Source organism: Sinohyriopsis cumingii, chromosome 10 (genome assembly GCF_028554795.1).
Source record: "Sinohyriopsis cumingii isolate HCF-2022 chromosome 10, ASM2855479v2, whole genome shotgun sequence".
Taxonomy (NCBI): domain Eukaryota; kingdom Metazoa; phylum Mollusca; class Bivalvia; order Unionida; family Unionidae; genus Sinohyriopsis; species Sinohyriopsis cumingii.
Genome location: NC_142970.1, coordinates 121367777 through 121391508, shown reverse-complemented (window position 1 = coordinate 121391508; position 23732 = coordinate 121367777). Strand labels below are relative to the sequence as shown.

General features: G+C 34.4%; 1 protein-coding gene across 6 annotated transcripts in view; it reads left to right on the top strand.

The window, feature by feature from the left end:
* Positions 1-23732, top strand: part of LOC149791118 (ATP-dependent 6-phosphofructokinase-like) — a 100867-nt gene that overhangs the window by 66710 nt on the left and 10425 nt on the right. For 3 of the 6 annotated variants that reach the window (XM_089973039.1, XM_089973036.1, XM_089973041.1), the window contains 7 exons: positions 227-247; positions 9209-9279; positions 11927-12017; positions 16588-16740; positions 17031-17195; positions 20968-21032; positions 22913-23124. In XM_089973039.1, the coding sequence (XP_089829165.1) occupies positions 227-247; positions 9209-9279; positions 11927-12017; positions 16588-16740; positions 17031-17195; positions 20968-21032; positions 22913-23124 (778 nt within the window). The remainder of the gene's footprint in view (positions 1-226; positions 248-9208; positions 9280-11926; positions 12018-16587; positions 16741-17030; positions 17196-20967; positions 21033-22912; positions 23125-23732) is intronic. The other 3 variants (XM_089973040.1, XM_089973038.1, XM_089973042.1) reach the window with 1 other exon arrangement.

Here is a 23732-nt window from a genome sequence, read left to right as displayed (position 1 = left end):
ATTAAAATGATACAAATGAATATTCAAAGAGTTTATATTTAAAATGATGCAAATGAATATTCACATCACACAGTCATATAAAAGTGATACAAAATTCTAAATTGCATCCACATTAAAAGTGCCTTCTCCAAGTACCAAGTATGTTTTACTGGAACAGCTTTTAATGAATAATCGAATGCAAGGAGTTTTTGTATGGTTTATCTTTAACAATCCTGTGTTTTTGCAGCTATCACACGTGGTGGAAGCGGTAAGACTCTGGTTTTGGTTGTAGGCAGAGCTGAAACCTGGAGCGCAATTTGATTTACAAATTCGGAATGTTTAAGTGTTGTTGAAAATGAAAACATGGCTAATCAGAATTTTCTTACGTAAATGTCAAAATTATCCAGTGGCTTTTCATTATAAATTGTGTAGAATTGCTGCTCCATTTCAAGTTCTCTGTGACAACTGTAACTACTGTACATGCATGGCATAGATGAATATTGTCTTTTTTAAATGCTTGCATTGAAATTCTATTGATTCCTTCAGACCTTTCCTCATCTTATAATGATCACAATAACCACCGACTATATATGCCCTCATTTTATAATGGTCAGTGTAATCACTGACTTTATATGCCCTCATGTTATTATGGTCAGTGTACTCATTGACTTGATATATCCTCAACCAATAATGGTCAAAATAATCAATGACTTGATACTGATATGTACTCATTTTATAATGGTCAAAGTAATCAATGACTTGATATGTCCTCAACTTATAATGTTCATAATAAACACCAACTTGATGTGCACTCATTTTATGATGATTAGTGTACTTACCAACTTGATGTGCACTCATTTTATTATGAGCAGTTTAGTCACCGACTTGATGTGCACTCATTTTATGATGATCAGTGTAATTACCAACTTGATATGCACTCATTTTATTATGATCAGTGTAGTCACTGACTTGATGTGCACTCATTTTATGATGATCAGTGTAATTACCAATTTGATATGCACACATTTTATGATGATCAGTGTAATTACCAACTTGATGTGCACTCATTTTATGATGATCAGTGTAATTACCAACTTGATGTGCACTCTTTATTATGATCAGTGTAATTACCATCTTGATGTGCACTCATTTTATGATGATCAATGCAATTACCAACTTGATGATTCTGAAAGAGAAAATAAAATTCTAACTTTATGAAGCAACGAATATCAGTAGACCTTATGAAAGAATATTAATAGACCTTATTTAAAATTATCAATAGACCTTATGAAAGAGTATCATTAGACCTTATGAAAGAATGTCAATAGGCCTTATGAAAGAATATCAAAAGACCTTATGAAAGAATATCAATAGACCTTATGAAAGAATATGAAAGGATATCAATAATGAAAGAATATCAATAGACCTTATTTAAAAATATCAGTAGACCTTATGAAAGAGTATCATTAGACCTTACGAAAGAATATCAATAGACTAGAACTTAATAAAGAATATCAGTAGACTAGACCTTATGAAAGAATATCAATAAACGTTGTGAAAGAATATTAATAGACCTTATGAAAGAATAGCAGTAGGCCTTATGAAAGAATATCAATAGACCTTATGAAAGAATATCAATAGACCTTATGAAAGAATACCAATAATGAAAGAATATCAATAGACCTTATGAAAGGATATCATTAGACCTTATGAAAGAATATTAATAGACTTTATTTAAAAATATCAATAGACCTTATGAAAAAATATCATTAGACCTTATGAAAGAATATCAATAGACCTTATGAAAGAATATCAATAGACCTTATGAAAGAATAATAATAGACTTTATTTAAAAATATCAATAGACTTTATGAAAGAATATCATTAGACCTTATGAAAGAATATCAGTAGACCTTGTGAAAGAATATCAATAGACCTTATGAAAGAATATCAATAGACTAGAACTTATGAAAGAATATCAATAGACCTTATGAAAGAATGTCAATAGACTAGACCTTATGAAAGAATGTCAATAGACCTTATGAAAGAATATCAATAGACCTTATGAAAGCAAGGAATATCAGTATACCTTATGAAAGCAAGGAAGATCAATAGACCTTATGAAAGGAAGGAATATCAATAGACCTTGTGAAAGTCAGGAATATCAATAGACTTTATGAAGCAACAAATATTAATAGACCTTATAAAAGTAACAAATATAAGTGGACCTTGATAGAAATTGGGTTTAACAAGAGAATTCTCCCACTTTGTAGCACCCATTGTTTTGTGTTCATTTGTATGTATTGTACCCATGTCCTGGCATTTTTATACTTCATGTGTCAGTATTTTCTGCGTTGGACCCATATTCAGAGAAAATCTGTTGTACATATATGGACTCATATTCATAGAAAAACCACTTTACCCATATTTAGAGACCAGATATTGTACCCATATTTAGAGACAGGCCATTTTACCCATATATAGAGACAAGCTGTTGTACTGTATTCAGAGATAAGCCATTGTATCATATTCAGAGATAAGCCATTGTTTCATATTTAGTGATAAGCCATTGTGCCCATATTCAGAGACAGGCCATTGTACTTGTATTCAGGGACAGGCCATTGTACTTTGTATTCAGGGACAGGCCATTGTACTTGTATTCAGGGACAGTAGAAAAGCTATGCATAGATCAGTGGTCTAGCCCAGTAAATAAAACAATATTTCTCCCATACTAGGTTCATGTAGTTAGCCTAATAAATACCTCATTACAGTATTTCTCCCATACTAGGATCAGGTAGTTAGCCTAATAAATACCTCATTACAGTATTTCTCCCATACTAGGATCAGGTAGTTAGCCTTATAAATACCCCAAGACAGTATTTCTCCCATACTAGGATCAGGTAGTTAGCCTAATAAATACCTCATTACAGTATTTCTCCCATACTAGGATCAGGTAGTTAGCCTTATAAATACCTCATTACAGTACTTCTCCCATACTAGGATCAGGTAGTTAGCCTTATAAATACCCCAAGACAGTATTTCTCCCATAGTAGGGTTAGGGACTTGCAAATTAAATAAAATTTAACAGTATTTCTCCCATACTAGGATTAAAGGACTTGCCAGGTAAGCAAAATATAGCAGTAATTTTCCCAAACTAAGATTAGTGGGCATATGTGATTATTGATAAGTACAAAGTTAAGGCATTACAATATAATATACTGTTTTCATACCATACCTGATGCTTGTACACTATTTTCATACCATGTGATACTATACACTTGTACGCTAGTTTCATGCCATACATTACCAGACACTTGTACACTAGTTTCATGCCATATAATACCAGACACTTGTACACTTGTTTCATGCCATATAATACCAGACACTTGTACACCTGTTTCATGCCATATAATACCAGACACTTGTACACTTGTTTCATGCCATATAATACCAGACACTTGTACACTTGTTTCATGCCATATGATACTATACACTTGTACGCTAGTTTCATGCCATACATTACCAGACACTTGTACACTTGTTTCATGCCATATAATACCAGACACTTGTACACTTGTTTCATGCCATATAATACCAGACACTTGTACAGTTGTTTAATGCCATACAGTACCAGACACTTTTAAACTTATTTCATGCCGTTCAATACCAGACACTTGTAAGACCACTTCATTGGCCTAGTGATTAGAGTGTCCTCCTCAGAAGCTGGAGGTCCTGGGTTTGAAACCTGGCTGAGTCATACCAACGACTTATAAAAATAGTACTAACAGCTGCCTCGCTAGGGGCTCAGCATTAAGAGGTTAGTGTTGGGACTGGTTGGCCTGGTGTCAGGTTAATGTGACTGGGTGGGACATCATGGCACATATCTGCGGCATGATGCCCCAGTGCTGGACATCACTATGAACTGCCACACTGCAGACATCGTAGCAATATGCCAGAATTTTTTTTAAAGCTACATTAAAAATCCAAATCACACACACACAGACACACACACACACACACCTTACAGTAGTAGACTATTTTAATACCATACAATACCAAACACTTGTACACTATTTTCTACCATACAATACTATGCACTTGTACAATATTTGCATACCATATAATGCCATACACTGGTACACTATTTTCTACCATACAATACTATGCACTTGTACAATATTTGCATACCATATAATGCCATACACTGGTACACTATTTTCTACCATACAGTACTATGCACTTGTACAATATTTGCATACCATATAATGCCATACACTGGTACACTATTTTCTACCATACAATACTATGCACTTGTACAATATTTGCATACCATATAATACCATACACTGGTACACTATTTTCTACCATACAATACTATGCACTTGTACAATATTTGCAAACCATATAATACCATACACTGGTACACTATTTTCTACCATACAATACTATGCACTTGTACAATATTTGCATACCATATAATACCATACACTGGTACACTATTTTCTACCATACAATACTATGCACTTGTACAATATTTGCAAACCATATAATACCATACACTGGTACACTATTTTCTACCATACAATACTATGCACTTGTACAATATTTGCATACCATATAATACCATACACTGGTACACTATTTTCTACCATACAATACTATGCACTTGTACAATATTTGCATACCATATAATACCATACACTGGCACACTATTTTCTACCATACAATACTATGCACTTGTACAGTATTTGCATGCCATATAATACCATACACTGGCACACTATTTTCTACCATACAAAACTATGCACTTGTACAATATTTGCATACCATATAATACCATACACTGGCACACTATTTTCTACCATACAATACTATGCACTTGTACAATATTTGCATACCATATAATACCATACACTGGTACACTATTTTTACACATTTTATGGATATTTGGCATGTTTTTAAATTTTTTTGTTAAATATTAACACGAGTTATGCATTCAGACTTTAAGTAGAACATGTTTACATTTTTTTTTAAATAGGCAAATTTATTATGTGGCAATATGAAGATCATTTCATTGTTGAGGTTAATTTGTTTTGTATTAAATTGAGAATCATAAACACCTTCACAGTGTTGATGGGAATCAGTTGTAAAATAAACAACATAGATCTTGTTCTGTTATTGCATTAATATATGATGGTAGATCTAGGTCTGTGTGGTTGTTGTCAGTTTTAATTTATATTTTAGTAAATACAGTTTCACTTAGAACAGTGCATTAGTTCAGTTTACATATAACATATTACACCGACATTAAAAATATTTGGGCATATTCTATGCAAGATTACAGTGTGCAAATAATAAACCATATTAGACTGAAATTAAAAATTCTTATATAAATATATTTCATGAGTTTTAAGCTCATGCTAATAAGCACACACCAAGAATGCCATATACAGTATCTTTATCTCATGCATTTACATACCTGAATAGTTCTCTCCCTTTGCCTCTGGTTTGGAGCTCTCCCCTTTGGAGATGCATTTTCTCTCAAAATAGATGTACATGTACATTGTTGCAACAGATAAGTATGATATAATTTTTCTCGGTAGGCTTAATGGCAATTCTGCTATTAGAAAGTGTATTTTGTGGTCATTTCTTCTCTTCTGCTTTGCATTATGCCATGTTTTTCCACAGTTAAACTCCACACAGCACCATAAACAAAACATATTTCAGGCAAATTGTTATCTGATGATTACTAAAAAATTAACATACTTGTTTGGAAAAAGTGATATGAAAATTAACATACTTCCTTGGAAACCATGATATGAAAATGAACATATTCTATGGAAACAGTGATATGAAAATTAACATACTTTATTACAATGATATGAAAATTAACATACTTCTTGGAAACAGTGATATGAAAATTAACATACTTCCTTGGAAACAGTGATATGAAAATGAACATATTCTATGGAAACAGTGATATGAAAATTAACATACTTTATTACAATGATATGAAAATTAACATACTTCTTGGAAACAGTGATATGAAAATTTACATATTTCTTGGAAACAGTGATATGAAAATTAACATACTTCTTGGAAACAGTGATATGAAAATTAACATACTTCTTGGAAACAGTGATATGAAAATTAACATACTTCCTTGGAAACAGTGATATGAAAATGAACATATTCTATGGAAACAGTGATATGAAAATTAACATACTTTATTACAATGATATGAAAATTAACATACTTCTTGGAAACAGTGATATGAAAATTTACATATTTCTTGGAAACAGTGATATGAAAATTAACATACTTCTTGGAAACAGTGATATGAAAATTAACATACTTTATTACAGTGATATGAAAATTAACATACTTTATTACAATGATATGAAAATTAACATACTTTATTACAGTGATATGAAAATTAACATACTTTATTACAATGATATGAAAATTAACATACTTCCTTGGAAACAGTGATAACAAAATTAGTCATAGTTCCAGTTCCTTATGAATGTTCTTATCTAAGTCTTGTGTTAAAAGTAAGAAAACTTAATTCTGATTCATATTGGAGTTACTACACCTACCCAATGCATAGAGGATATTATGTTACTACACCTCCCCAATACATAGAGGATATTATGTTACTACACCTACCCAATACATAGAGGATATTATGTTACTACACCTCCCCAATACATAGAGGATATTATGTTACTACACCTACCCAATACATAGAGATATTATGTTACTACACCTACCCAATACATAGAGGATATTATGTTACTACACCTACCCAGTGCATAGAGGATATTATGTTACTACACCTACCCAATACATAGAGGATATCATGTTACTACACCTACCCAATACATAGAGGATATTATGTTACTACACCTACCCAATACATAGAGGATATCATGTTACTACACCTACCCAATACATAGAGGATATCATGTTACTACACCTACCCAATACATAGAGGATATCATGTTACTACACCTACCCAATACATAGAGGATATTATGTTACTACACCTACCCAATACATAGAGGATATGTTGTGACAAAATTTATTTGCAAAACATTATTGCTCTTATTTATAAGAAATTGTTGACATGTGATGTGATTTTGATTTTTAACGTCGCTTTAACAATTTTTCAGTCATATCGCTATGGTGTCTGCAATGTGACAGTTTATAGTGATGTCTAGTACTGGGGCATCATGCCATATACATGTAGCATGATGTCCCACCCAGTCACTTTATCCTGACACCAGTCCAACCAGTCATAACAATAACCTCTTAATGCTGAATTTCAAGCAAGGCATCTGTCAGTACCATTGTTGTAAATCTTTGGTATGACTTGGCCAGGGATTGAACCCACATACTCCTGCATCTGAGGCGGAAGCTCTAACCACTAAGCCACCATAGTGGTGAAATTGTTGACATTATTGGTTATCAATTTTCATGATTTTATCCAGAAATGTAAATTTGTTTTTATTTAAATTCCAAAGATTGGAGATGCCTCACACTTTCAATAATATAACAGTTATCACTGTTCTAATAATAGAATAAACATTACTGTTCCAAAAATAGAATAATTATCACTTCCAAAAATAGAATAATTATCGCTGTTCCAAAAATAGAATAATTATCACTTCCACTGTTCCAAAAATAGAATAATTATTACTGTTTCAAAAACATAGTAATTATTACTGTTCCAGAAATAGAATAATTATCACTTCCAAAAATAGGATAATTATCACTGTTTCAAAAATAATAATAATCACTGTTTCAAAAATAATAATTATTACTGTTTCAAACATATAATAATTATTACTGTTCCAGAAATAGAATAATTATCACTGTTTCAAAAATAGAATAATTATCACTGTTGCAAAAATAATTATTACTTTTTAAAAAAATAGAAGTTATCACTGTTCCAACACTAGAGTAATTATCAGTTCCAAAAATAGAATAATTATTACTGTTCCAAAAATAGAATAATTATTACTGTTCCAAACATAGAATAATTATCACTGTTCCAACACTAGAATAATTATCAGTTCCAAAAATAGAATAATTATTACTGTTCCAAAAACAGAATAATTATTACTGTTCCAAACATAGAATAATTGTCACTGTTCCAAAAATAGAATAATTATTAATGTTTGAATATTAAAAAAAAATGTTACTGTTACTGTTTTCAACAATATAACAATTATTACATTTTTGGTTGTTGCAATCTTAGTGTTATCATTATCCCAGATTATCTTTATCCTTGATTCTAATCGTAAATAATTTTGGTGTTTTCGTTATCCCAGATTATATTTTCTCTTTAATAATTCATTCAGATTTAAAGATTACAGACAATTCCTGAGTGACAGAATATTTTGTAATCTTGGGATTGGGACAAAATTTGTTATGACCCCAAAATAACACAATTTTGCTCTGCAGATATGCTATTGCTTCTGTGGTCTTTAAAAATTTGCTTTTAAAAACCTCAGCTGCATCTTAAGAGAATCTTTATTGTAGTCTTTTTTACTCCTGACAAATTTTATTTCATATAAACTTGCAAAATATATTGTAAAATATTACTCACTTTAAATTCTACATCAGCACTGTTGAACAATAATTGCTTAATTGAGCACTTTACATATTTTCCTGGTGAAGGTACAGTAACAATTATAATGGAATCTCTTGCTTGTGATCAAGTTCCGTGTGTAGTTCTAGAGCATTACAAATTTGCCTCATTTCCCAATATAAATAAATACTTGCATTTTTAAGGTGATGATATTCTCATAAATTGTTAGTATTATTACATACATCCTGTATTGCAGTATTTACAAGCTATATGTACTTTTTAGAATCTCATTGCTGTCAAAGATTCACTGCGGCTTATGTAAATCAGTTGATGAAATTTCAAATTTTAGGTTGTTACATCATCATTAAAATACATTGTGATTAAATTAATCTGATTCAACAGGATGATAGGAAAAGTATTTTAAGTTATGATGCTTTAGAATTGAGACAGTCATTAAGAGTGATTGTGAGTTAAAATAAGTTATGTTTTTATTTCATAATGCTTAATATTGTTTGGAGGGCATATAGCTGAAGATGTTTAGTGAAAACAAGTGTGTGTGTATGTGTTTGTGTGTGTGTGTGTGTGTACTCTACTACGTTTAATGACTGTTCTTCTTTACCTGTCTTGTTTCAGGTAAAACCAATGAGTTGGACAGAAGTACAGGGTTGGTCTGCAAAAGGAGGATCATTCCTTGGCACAAAAAAGTTAGTTATGTTATGCCAGCCTTATTACTTCATCAGAATCCATTTTTCATCCATTAACATCCAACCTGTAATATTGAAAGCCATGGAATGATTTGAATGAAATTTGTCCATTCATTAACATCCAGTCTATTACATTGCAAGCTGCAGGATGGTTTGAATGAAATTTGTCCATTCATTACAATAAGGCCTATAACATTGCAAACTCTGGTATGATTTGAATGAAATTTGCCCTGATACACATTTTGACTATTCAGTGTTGAATGAAATTTTGCCATGGGATACATTTTGATGTTTCGTGTTGAATTAAATTTGCCCTGATATACAGTTTGATTATTCAGTGTTGAATGAAATTTACCCTGCTATGCATCTGGACTATTCAATGTTTTCCCTTCCATAGTCCAGGCATTACCACAAAGGTCTAAGTCACAGCAAGAAAAAATGTCTTGGCTGTAATTTTGGACTTGCAGAAGATATTTTCATGAAACTTGTGACATGCATCACTCTAGACAATTATGCCACCTTCCTTTGGGTCAAGGTCACTGCTAAGGAAAATGTAACTCTATGAACTGTTTTTTGTCAAGACTAAGTTTGGACTACAGGAGATACTTGTAAAAGCTGTACTTAGATATAAGTCATAAGAAGATTGTATCACATACCACATTCACACCCACCCCTGTAAAGATCAAGGTCAAGACAAAGGTAAATGTAATTAGTTTCTTTGTCTACATTCTTAGTTTGGAGATACTTGTTAAAGCTGTCCTTGCGTATAAATCATGAGTAGACTTATCAGGCTCCATCTCTTAAAGGTCAAGGCCATCATGTGGAAACTTTGAAGTCTGTGACCTGTTAGGCATAAGCTGACAAGGTCCAGTGATGTCAGGGAAATGTTAAAAGATGGACATTTCATACTGTTTGCAATAGTCTTGTTGAGGTGGTTGTTGTAGGGTTTAACGCCATTTTTCAGCACAAGTTAGGCTATACATAGCGGCCAATATTAATGGTGGAGGAGGAACCCAGGAAAACCCCGGAAAGAACCACTGACCCACGAGAAGTTACTGGCAAGCTTTCTCACATAACCACACTGGCCAAACCCGAGACTCGAACCAACGCAGACAGAAGTGAGATGGTAGTGATCCCTAACAGTGAGCGCTTTAGACAGCTAGGCCACTCGGGGCCCCTGCAATAGTCTTATAATTTTTGTCATAAATACGTACAACATTTCTGTAGCTACATGTTAAAGAGTGGATTAAGGGATTACAAAGAGGATTACAACATTTTCCCTCAGTGAACAGACAGGTCAGTTTAATGACTAATACATCTATAACTGTTTTCATTGGATGGCCTGACCTCAAACCATAAATGCTAATCTAGTGGTTATAGGTTACCTACCAATACTGCATCACTTTCCTTGTGAGATGAAAATTCCAAGTTACAGTTTATACATCAATCCATTTGAGATGGTAAGTCCCAGTGCAAGTTACAGGTTATACATCATTCCATGTGAGATGACAAGTCCCAGTCCAAGTTACAGGTTATACATCATTCCATGTGAGATGACAAGTCCCAGTGCATGTTACAGGTTATCCATCATTCCATGTGAGATGACAAGTCCCATAATCCCAATTAAATCAGACAGGGATTGCTACATGCATTCTTTCATTGCAAGATATTCTTTTCAGTTGATGGGTTCTAATTGGGTCTCCAAACAGCGTTATTCCTTTACATTTTAAATAAACCATAACAACTGTTATTAATGAACAACACTTATTCACTTATTATAATCCCATATTCATCTCATTACATGATGTACAAGTGATGTGATGTGATTTTGATTTTTAACGTAGCTTTAACAATTTTTCAGTCACATCGCTACAATGTCTGCAATGTGGCAGTTTATAGTGATGTCTAGCACTGGGGCATCATGCCGCAGACATGTAGCAAGATGTCCCACCCAGTCACTTTATCCTGACACCGGGCCAACCAGTCCTAACACTAACCTCTTAATGCTGAGCGCCAAGCGAGGCAGCTGTTAGTACCATTTTTGTAAGTCTTTGGTATGACTCGACCAAGGATCGAACCCACGACCTCCCACATCCGAGGCGGACGCTCTAACCACTAGGCCACCATGATGTACAAGCACAACACTCAAGGTTTTCAAGTATGGTTCAAGTGTTGTTCCACTGAATTTAGTATTGTTTTTAATTGAATTAAATATTTGTTCAGTTTGTCCTTAAATAGAGCTTAGTATTTGAAGTTACTTCAGATGAAGCTTTCAGAAGTTACATAAGGTATATTTATAGGACTCATTTTTGGCTTTGCCATTCATCACAGTTTCTGTTCATATTTTCAATACGGTAATGGGGGCCCTGAGTGACCGAGTGGTCTAAAGCGCTCTTCGTTACGGAGCGCTGCCATCTCACCTCTTTCTGCGTGGGTTCGAGTCTCAGATTCAGCCAATGTGGGTATGTGAGAAAGCTTGCCAGTAGCTTCTCGTGGGTCGGTGGTTCTTTCTGGGGTTTTCCCGGATTCTTCCTCCACCATTAATACTGGCCGCCATGTATAGCCTATCGTGTGCTGAAAAATGGCGTTAAACCCTATAACAACAACATAACAACAATACGGTAATGTTTCTTTGTTTTCTTGACAGAGTGCTGGCAGGCAAGTATGGATTGGATAGAATTGCAGAGAAACTTGCAGAGTTTGAGATCAGTGGTCTTTTGATTGTTGGAGGTTTTGAGGTAGGACTTGAATTTATTTTGCATTTATATCATGCAAATAGCTGTATATCATGGGGTTCAAGGTCATAATAATAAAAAATGTGCATTAATGTTTTTCTTAAAGTATTATCATTGGATAATATTTCCTTAACCTGTGGATTGATATGTATTATATCTGGCATAAATCACTATGAAGCTAAGATTATTATATCAGTCAATTGTCTGCTTTCCCACTGGCCATGGAGTCCAGGTCAGTCATATTAATTTTTATTCAGGTTTTTATTAATGTTTAGTTTTGCATGTATTTCCTGGACCCTATGATAGATTTTTTTTAATCATTGTGTAGCTAAGACCATTCATTTGCAAGTTTGTTTCAGCACAATACTCCATTTATTCTCTAAAATTATTTACCAAAATTTTGTAGACGACTTACACTTATGTAAGGAAGAAAAATATCAATTTTAGCTCAGTAGCTTGAAGGTGAAGGTCACTGTTTGAAAGCAGAAATAGTTTGAGTTTTCCATTATCAGTAGTTATCAACTTTGTTGGGGTCATGGTCACTTTGACAGAAAGAAGAAAAATGGTTTCAACACAATATTAATTCTGTGTCACATATCTGCACCTGGTATATACATTTTGGAGTCAAAAGGTCAAAGTTCAAGGTCACTGACTGAAGAAAGAGAAAAAAGGTTTCTGCAGAGTAACATTATTTATAAATTACCATACTAGCAATTTGGTTAAGAAGAATGCTACTGGTTTGGGGTTGAAGAATGTAAGGTCAGTGTCACAGTGATTGAAAGAATAAGAGAGATTTTTTCTGCATAATAACATTAGTTCTACATCCCATATCTGCACTGGTAGAAGCCTAACTGTTTGGGTAGAAAATGCCAAAATGTCATTTCTTTGATACTTAAAGAATCAATCATCTGTTGACCAATCCTTTTGGTTAGCTTGCATTTGGGGTAAGGAAGAACCCTGTCAGTTTGGGGATGACAGGATGCTGTCACTGAAATAAGAAAAATGGTTTCTGCATAAAAGCATTAATTTAGCATCATATACCTGGACCCTTCATTGGGAAGGTTTGCATTTCAGGTAATAAAGAAACCTGTATATTATATTATAGGGTGAAAAAGTCAGACGTCATTGTCTTGGTAAGTTTGATTTTTTTAAAAGTAATTGTTTCCACACATTATATTTAGCATAATGGACTGTTAATCAACAGGGTGGGCATAGAATGTGTTTATATTTTATTTCATATATATAGTCTTGTTTATGTTCTTTTACATTTGCTTTACCCATTGATGAGTTTTCTTCATTTTTAGGTTGATTTATTATGAAGCTGAGATAGTTAATTCTGTTACAAACACTCTCACTACTTTGATTTTAATGTCTCTGTCACAGTCATACTCTATCACAGTGAAACTAAATTCTGTCGCAGCCACACTAAATTGACATTAGTGTCTCTGTCACAGCCACACTAAACTGACATTAGGGTCTCTGTCACAGCCGCAGTAAATTGACATTAGGGTCTCTGTCACAGCCAAACTAAATTGACATTAAGACTGGCAGAAAAATGCATTTTCAACAGTATTGAAGTTCTTTAATAGATCTTACATAACTGCCAGGTAGTTGGATCCTAATTGTAACTGCTGGTAAATATAACCTAATTATGACTGCCAGGTAGATGGATCCTAATTATGACTGCCAGGTAGATGGATCCTAATTATGACTGCCAGGTAGATGGATCCTAATTATAACTGCCAGGTAGTTGGATCCTAATTATGACTGCCAGGTAAATGGATCGTGATTATAACTGCCAGGTAGATGGATCCTAATTATAACTGCCAGGTAAATGGTTGTTGTGGGGTTTAACGCCATTTTGCAGCACATGATAGGCTATACATGGCGGCCAGTATTAATGGTGGAGGAAGAACCAGAGAAAACCCCAGAAAGAACCACCGACCCACGAGAAGCTACTGGCAAGCTTTCTCACATACCCACATTGGCTGAATCTTAGACTCGAACCGCCGCAGACAGAGGTGAGATGGCAGTGATCCGTAACGAAGAGCGCTTTAGACCACTCGGCCACTCGGGGCTCCCTCCCCCCGCCAGGTAAATGGATTCTAATTATAAGTGCCAGGTAGATGGATCCTAATTATAACTGCCAGGTAAATGGATTCTAATTATAACTGCCAGGTAGATGGATCCTAATTATAACTGCCAGGTAGATGGATCCTAATTGTTTCCACAGGTTGATTATTGTTTATTGTGTCTTTCTGTTCATGAAAATCGTTACATGATAATAGAAGTAAAATAGCGTCATCCTGGCATAATGACCTTTGACAATTTTACAATTAAAGCCAGTCTGCCATTTTGACTAAAATTAGAATGACAGTTATACCTGTATTTCTTAAAACCACATTGCAAAATTAGGCCATATTTGCCAGCCAGTCTGCCATCTAATATGGCTGCTTTTACTAAATAAAGAACAATTCTTGAAATGGCTTTGTTTTAAAAAACTGAACTGAAATTTGACAAAAAACATGATGACCTTTTGAATTTGTATAAATTATTCCAATCCACCAATCCAGTGTGAAATATGACCACGATTACTAAAAGTAGAAAACCAGATAAATGATTTATTATTAAATAAATATTATCAATCCCTTCAGAAAGCATCCTGGGAAACAAACTTTTCATATTTTTACAAATGCTGATCTATGATCAAATATTCCCACTGTTATTAAAAGTGGAAAACCTTTAAATGATATCTCAGAAACCAGTCACCCTCAGATATGGGTGCATGTGTTGCAGTGACACAAAACACCAAGATATGGGCTACATTTTGTCGCAGTGACACAAGACACCAAGATGTTGGTACATGTGTTGCAGTGACACAAAACACCAAGAGATGGGTTACATGTGTTCCAGTGACACAAAACATCAGGCTATGGGCTACATGTGTTGCAGTGACACAAAACACCAAGCTTAACAAAATGAAACCATCAAATATAGATGTTGTTACCAAAAGTAGAAAATAAACTTCAAGCTAATATTTCTCAAAAATGCCTTGCAGAATTTGACCAAGACTAAAGCAACATTCTGTGCTAAAAGTATTTCAAGCTTATACAGATGATGTCAGTCTGCCATCGAATATGGTCACAGTTACTAAAAATTAAAAAATCATTTAAATGACTTCATCAAAAACTGTTCTGCTGCTTTGAGTTTTTAAAATTTTCCTAACTTTATTAACATATTTAGCCAAGAATGATATCAGAATTAAGGCTTTTTGAGCTTAGCTGAACTTTGTGCTCAGACATTTTGAGTATAAGGGACATGGTTTGTATTTAATTAATACAAAATGGTACTTGGCAAATTCAGAATAGTTAGTTGCTAATTTTATTATTGTTGTTGTTGTTGTGGGTTTTAACGCCATTTTTCAGCACACAATAGGCTATGCATGGCGGCCAGTATTAATGGTGGAGAAAGAACCCAGGAAACCCCTGGGAAGAACCACCGACCCACGAGAAGCTACTGGCAAGCTTTCTCACATACCCACATTGGCCGAATCCTAGACTCAAACCCATGCAGACAGAGGTGAGATGGCAGTGATCCGTAATGGAGAGCACTTCAGACCACTCAGCCACTTGGGGGCCCTACTAATTTTATTAAGACCAGCTGTTAATATATTGTGATCAAAATAAAAGCTAACACCAGTTTAGGGAGAAACTTTGAGAATTCTTTGAAAAAGATGTCTCCAAAATCTTGTTTTTTATCCACATTGTCTTAATGACTTGGTGATAACATCACATTGACATCAGAATTTCTAAAGATTTATTGTGATTTTTCTGATGTAGATTATAACATTTTGCTAATAATATTACATTTACTGATGTCTTAGAATGTCTGAAAAATTTTCATGACAATTTTTTAATTCTTGCTTGTGGGCCAACCATCATGCCCTTCAGATGGTGGCGGTCAGGCCTCAATAGAATGTATACAATTCTCATGTCCAACCTTCCTTAATTTTTCCTTGCAGGCCTACCACAGTGCCATTAAGATGTCTGAAACCAGGTCTCATTAGAATGTATACTATTCTCATGTCCAACCTTCCTTAATTTTTCCTTGCAGGCCTACCACAGTGCCATTAAGATGTCTGAAACCAGGTCTCATTAGAATGTATACTATTCTCATGTCCAACCTTCCTTAATTTTTCCTTGCAGGCCTACCACAGTGCCATTCAGATGTCTGAAACCAGGTCTCATTAGAATGTATACTATTCTCATGTCCAACCTTCCTTAATTTTTCTTTGCAGGCCTACCACAGTGCCATTCAGATGTCTGAAACCAGGTCTCATTAGAATGTATACTATTCTCATGTCCAACCTTCCTTAATTTTTCTTTGCAGGCCTACCACAGTGCCATTAAGATGTCTGAAACCAGGTCTCATTAGAATGTATACTATTCTCATGTCCAACCTTCCTTAATTTTTCTTTGCAGGCCTACCACAGTGCCATTAAGATGTCTGAAACCAGGTCTCATTAGAATGTATACTATTCTCATGTCCAACCTTCCTTAATTTTTCTTTGCAGGCCTACCACAGTGCCCTTCAGATGGCAGAGGCTAGGTCAAAATATGAAGCATTCTGTATTCCAATGGTGGTGATTCCTTGTACAATTAGCAACAATGTACCTGGAACTGACTTCAGTCTTGGGGCTGACACTGCATTAAATGAGATTACAGATGTGAGTATATCACTGGCATCACCACCACCACAGTCAATACCATCAAAATAATTGTCAGCAGCATCAAGAACACTTACCATCTTTCCACATACTTCTGCTTGTTTACCTTCTCCTCCTGTTCATTAGGGAAGTCAACAAGTCAACATAACGTTGTATTAGATTACAGTAATTTTTTTATGTCTGTCTACTGCCATCATCAGCACATAACCGTTTCAATACTTTCATACTCCACCTTGCTTTAGCTTCAGTTTTAAAGTAAATACTGTTTTTAAATTATTTTTTTTTGTTAGATCTGTGATAGAATCAAACAAAGTGCAACTGGAACAAAGAGAAGGGTGTTCATTGTGGAGACCATGGGTGGCTACTGTGGTTACTTAGCAACCCTAGCAGGTGTTGCAGGTGGTGCTGATGCTGCCTACATTTATGAGGAAGCATTTAGCATTACAGATCTGAGGGTAAGAAACATTACTTATGGTATTGTATATTTTACCTTTGTTAAGGATACTACAGAGGGGTAGATACATTCCTTACAGTGTAGTATATTTTACCTTTGTTAAGGATACTACAGAGGGGTAGAAACATTCCTTACAGTGTAGTATATTTTACCTTTGTTAAGGATACTACAGAGGGGTAGAAACATTCCTTACAGTGTAGTGTATTTTACCTTTGTTAAGGATACTACAGAGGGGTAGAAACATTCCTTACAGTGTAGTGTATTTTACCTTTGTTAAGGATACTACAGAGGGGTAGAAACATTCCTTACAGTGTAGTATATTTTACATTTATTAAGGTACTACAGAGGGGTAGATACATTCCTTACAGTGTAGTGTATTTTACCTTTGTTAAGGATACTACAGAGGGGTAGAAACATTCCTTACAGTGTAGTATATTTTACCTTTGTTAAGGTACTACAGAGGGGTAGAAACATTCCTTACAGTTTAGTGTATTTTACATTTGTTAAGGTACTACAGAGGGGTAGAAACATTCCTTACAGTTTAGTGTATTTTACATTTGTTAAGGTACTACAGAGGGGTAGAAACATTCCTTACAGTTTAGTGTATTTTACATTTGTTAAGGTACTACATAAGGGTAGAAACATTCCTTACAGTGAAGTGTATTTTACATTTGTTAAGGTACTACAGAGGGGTAGAAACATTCCTTACAGTGTAGTATATTTTACCTTTGTTAAGGTACTACAGAGGGGTAGAAACATTCCTTACAGTTTAGTGTATTTTACATTTGTTAAGGATACTACAGAGGGGTAGAAACATTCCTTACAGTGTAGTGTATTTTACCTTTGTTAAGGATACTACAGAGGGGTAGAAACATTCCTTACAGTGAAGTATATTTTACATTTGTTAAGGATACTACAGAGGGGTAAAAACATTCCTTACAGTGAAGTGTATTTTACATTTGTTAAGGTACTACATAAGGGTAGAAACATTCCTTACAGTGAAGTGTGTTTTACCTTTGTTAAGGTACTACAGAGGGCTAGAAACATTCCTTACAGTGTAGTATATTTTACTTTTGTTAAGGATACTACAGAGGGGTAGAAACATTCCTTACAGTGTAGTATATTTTACATTTGTTAAGGATACTACAGAGGGGTAAAAACATTCCTTACAGTGAAGTGTATTTTACATTTGTTAAGGATACTACAGAGGGGTAGAAGCATTCCTTACAGTGTAGTGTATTTTACATTTGTTAATGATACCACAGAGGGGTAGAAACAATCCTTACAGTGTAGTGTATTTTACATTTGTTAAGGATACTACAGAGGGGTAGAAACATTCCTTACAGTGTAGCGTATTTTACATTTGTTAAGGATACTAGAGAGGAGTAGAAACATTCCTTACAGTGTAGTGTATTTTACATTTGTTAATGATACTACAGAGGGGTAGAAACATTCCTTACAGTGTAGCGTATTTTACATTTGTTAAGGATACATCAAGCAGCATAGACCCAGATGTGTTATTGTATAAAACATAAGTGAATCAGGATCTATGCTTTTTGTCCTACCACTGATATAAAGCAAACATTGTACATCTTCATTTCACAGTACATTATGTCAAATTAGGATCTATTCTAATACGGTTTGAATGCAAACAGTGTATATCCACATTTCACACAACATGATATCAAATTAGGATCTATTCTAATACAGGTTGAATGCAAACAGTATATATTCACATTTCACAGTACATGATGTCAAATTAGGATCTATTCTAATATGGTTTGAATGCAAACAGTGTATATTCACATTTCACAGTACATTATGTCAAATAAGGATCTATTCTAATACAGGTTGAATGCAAACAGTGTATATCAACATTTCACAGTACAATATGTCAAATTAGGATTGATTCTAATACAGGTTGAATGCAAACAGTGTATATTCACATTTCAAAGTACATTATGTCAAATTAGGATCTATTCTAATACGGTTTGAATGCAAACAGTGTATATTCACATTTTATAGTGCATGATGTCAAATTAGGATTTATTCTAATACAGGTTGAATGCAAACAGTGTATATCCACATTTCACAGTACATTATGTCAAATTAGGATTTATTCTAATACAGGCTGAATTCTAACAGTGTATATCCACATTTCACAGTACATTATGTTATGTAAAATTAGGATCCATTCTAATACAGGTTGAATGCGAACAGTGTATATCCACATTTCACAGTACATATGTAAAATTAGGATCCATTCTAATACAGGTTGAATGCAAACAGTGTATATCCACATTTCACAGTACATTATGTTATGTAAAATTAGGATCCATTCTAATACAGGTTGAATGCGAACAGTGTACATCCACATTTCACAGTACATTATGTAAAATTAGGATCCATTCTAATACAGGTTGAAGGCAAACAGTGTATATCCACATTTCACAGTACATTATGTAAAATTAGGATTTATTCTAATACAGGTTGAATGCAAACAGTGTGTATTCACATTTCACAGTACATTATGTCAAATTAGATTCTATTCTAATACAGGTTGAATACAAACAGTGTATATCCACATTTCACAGTACATTATGTAAAATTAGGATTTATTCTAATACAGGTTGAATGCAAACAGTGTATATTCACATTTCACAGTACATTATGTCAAATTAGGTTCTATTCTAATACAGGTTGAATGCAAACAGTGTATATCCACATTTTACAGTACATTATGTTATGTCACATTAGAATCCATTTTACCATGCTTGAACACAGAGTTTATTCTCACTTTACATTACATTACCACTGATCACTATTTTCATTTGCTGGCACATTTTATGTTGGCAAATCAGAATTTGCATTGAGTTCATTTGGTTTGTGATATGCATTAAGCAGAGCTTGAAGAATCACCTACCTAGCAGCCTGGAACATGTGGGTATGCACCTGTCTGGCAGCCTGGAGCATGTGGGTTTGCTCCTATCTGAAATATTGACTTCAGAAGAATCACTTATCTGGCAGTCCAGAATATGTCAGACTTCCAGTCTGAGCAGTTGAAATAGTCGAGCGCATATGTGAAATTTGATTTAAGCATGCCAGGAGCATGAAGCTGACTTGAAAATCACATGAATAAGTACCTAATTAATAACCCCCTCCCCGTTTCCATTTCTCAGTTGAAAATCACAAAAGTACCTGATTAATAATTCCTCCCCACTTCCATTTGCCCATTTAAAATCACAGGAAAAATCAATGGACTGAGATAATTTGCCTTTGACCAGTGTATATCATCTATTTTCAGTGACAGTAAATTGTTTGAGTTTGCTGTTTGGGAGTTATACTACAGTCTTTTTTAGACTTATGGTGCCTATTGTTTTAGATTTTCATAAGTTTTTATTGTTTATTAAGAATTTATGGGATGGTATGTCATAATTTTTTTCTAGTCTGTTGTCGGATATCCATCCATCTGTTTGCACAATTTTATCTAAGCTACTTGGAGGATTGCTTGGAACTATACGCACATTGATCTCATGGTCTTAATGGTCCCAGATGAAAATGTAGTACTCTGGCATCCAGTATGGTTCTCACATTGATCACCTGGTCTTAATGGTCCCAGATAAAAATTTAGTACTCGAACATGCAGTATGGTTCTCACAGTGGCCGTCTTGAAAATCTTGGAATCACTCTTCCTCCTGAATGGATGGTCAGATCAGTACAGTGTTTTAACTGAAAGGCTGAAATATTGAAAATGGCCAAAATCTTTATTTCAGGATGATGTGTTTCACCTGAAGGACAAAATATTGAGTGCTGGCGTACAACGAGGTTTGATACTTAGGTAAGTACTAATGAGAATCAGTGAATATAAATTCTGCATAACACGTCTTTATATCCCATGGTGCAAAATAAAGGTTTAAATTTTAATATGTACATTTTAAGTTGGTCGGAAAATAATGGATAATGAAATGGAATTTATTTCCATTATATTTTTATGTAAAGTATAGATGGGTGCATTTAAACCAGTTGACATTACTAATATTCCACATGATATAGAGTGTGTTGTATATTATTTTCCGTGTACTGACAGGTCTTTTTATCAAGAGAATATATGACCTAATAGAATCAGTGAATTTCATGATGTTGATTCAAATTTCTGGACACAAATAACTGCTTTTTTATGATAAAATGTGCAGTATTTTCAGGTTTCATTTACCAGTTTTGATCTGTTTTATTCATGTTCAGTAAAGTTTTGTTGGCATTTTTTTTAAAAATTGTGAACACACTTGCCTCCATGTTATAAGTGGTCAGTGGGATCCACACCTACCTTAATATGATCCACACTTGCCTCTGTATTACAAGTGGGTCAGTGATATCCACACCTGCCTTGATGTTATAAGGGGCTCAGTGGATGCGTACCTGCTTCCATATTATAAGTTGGTCAGTGGGATCCACACGTTCCTATGTGTTATAATTTGGCCCATGAGTGCAGTATAGTGTGGGATCCACACGTTCCTATGTGTTATAATTTGGCCCATGAGTGCAGTATAGTGTGGGAAAGTTGTATATACCACTCCAAGGGTAAAATTGGTTTGCATATACCTTATAATGTTTTGTCACTTATCAGTGTATCTATCACTCTAAGGGTTAAGTTAGGTATATGTATATCTTATAAAATATATTGTCACCCATTAGTGTAGGTAGCACTCTAAGGGTTAATTAGGTATGCATATACTTTATAATACATTGTCACCCATTGGTGTATCTAGCACTCTAAGGTTTAATTAGGTATGCATATACTTTATAATATATTGTCACCCATTGGTGTATCTAGCACTCTAAGGGTTAATTAGGTATGCATATACTTTATAATATATTGTCACCCATTGGTGTATCTAGCACTCTAAGGGTTAGTTAGGTATGCATATACTTTATAATATATTGTCACCCATTGGTGTATCTAGAACTCTAAGGGTTAGTTAGGTATGCATATACTTTATAATATATTGTCACCCATTGGTGTATCTAGCACTCTAAGGGTTAGTTAGGTATGCATATACTTTATAATATATTGTCACCCATTGGTGTATCTAGCACTCTAAGGGTTAATTAGGTATGCATATACTTTATAATATATTGTCACCCATTGGTGTATCTAGCACTCTAAGGGTTAATTAGGTATGCATATACTTTATAATATATTGTCACCCATTGGTGTATCTAGCACTGTAAGGGTTAATTAGGTATGCATATACTTTATAATATATTGTCACCCATTGGTGTATCTAGCACTCTAAGGGTTAGTTAGGCATGTATATCCTTTATAATATGTGTGGGTTCGAGTCTCAGATTCAGCCAGTGTGGGTACGTGAGAAAGCTTGCCAGTAGCTTATCGTGGGTTGGTGGTTCTTTCCGGTGTTTTCCGGGTTTCTCCTCCACCATTAATACTGGCCACCATGTATAGCCTATCATGGGCTGAAAAATGGCATTAAACCCTACAACAACAACAACATCAAGGATATTATTCTTCATATTATTGTTATTATTTACAATAAATGACACAACCCTGAAGGGATAATGTACTACTTCTTTGTAATACTTCTTTATATGATGACATTGAAAAATAAATTCCATAATCATTTTTTAACAAATTCTGGAGTATTTTAGTCAGAACCAACTATACTCTGAGTAATTTTTGATTCTTTGTTTTTGGTCCCACAGAAATGAAAATGCTAACTCCAACTACACAACAGATTTTATTCACCAGCTATTCTCTGAAGAGGCCAAAGGAGTGTTCACCTGTAGAAAAAATGTTCTTGGTCACATGCAACAAGGTGGAGTTCCAACCCCCTTTGACAGAAACTATGGCACAAAAATGGCTGCAAAGGCTGTTGAATTCATCATCGAGAAGATCACTGAAAATACTGTGAGAGGTAAAGTATAGGACATTCGTTTGAGATAATTTTATCTCAGTGTCTGTAAAATACGGTCAGAGGTAAAAGTATAGGACATTCGTTTGAGATAATTTTATCTCTGTAAAATACTATCAGGGGTAGATTATCTCAGTAAAAATGATGTCAGATATAAAGTATACGATATTTAATTTAGATAATTTTATTTCAGTGTCTGTACAAATATGAAGAGGGGCCCCGAGTGGCCAAGTGGTCTAAAGTGCTCTCCGTTATGGATCACTGCCATCTCACCTCTGTCTGCGTGGGTTCGAGTCCAGGATTCGGCACATGTGGATATGTGAGAAAGCATGCCAGTAGCTTCTCGTGGGTCGGTGGTTCTTCCCGGGGTTTTGCCGGCTTCTTCCTCCACCAGTAATACTGGCCGCCATACATAGCCTATCGTGTGCTGAAAAATGGCGTTAAACCCACAGCAACAGCAACAAATATGAAGAGTGTTTATTTGTCTAGATAAAAAAGTCCTTCATTATAGTGAAATGTGAAGAGTGTTTAGAGACATTATTTATTTCTCTAGATATAAATATTCTTCATTATAGTGACAGACCTGCCAATCCTTACGATTTTGCCATAAG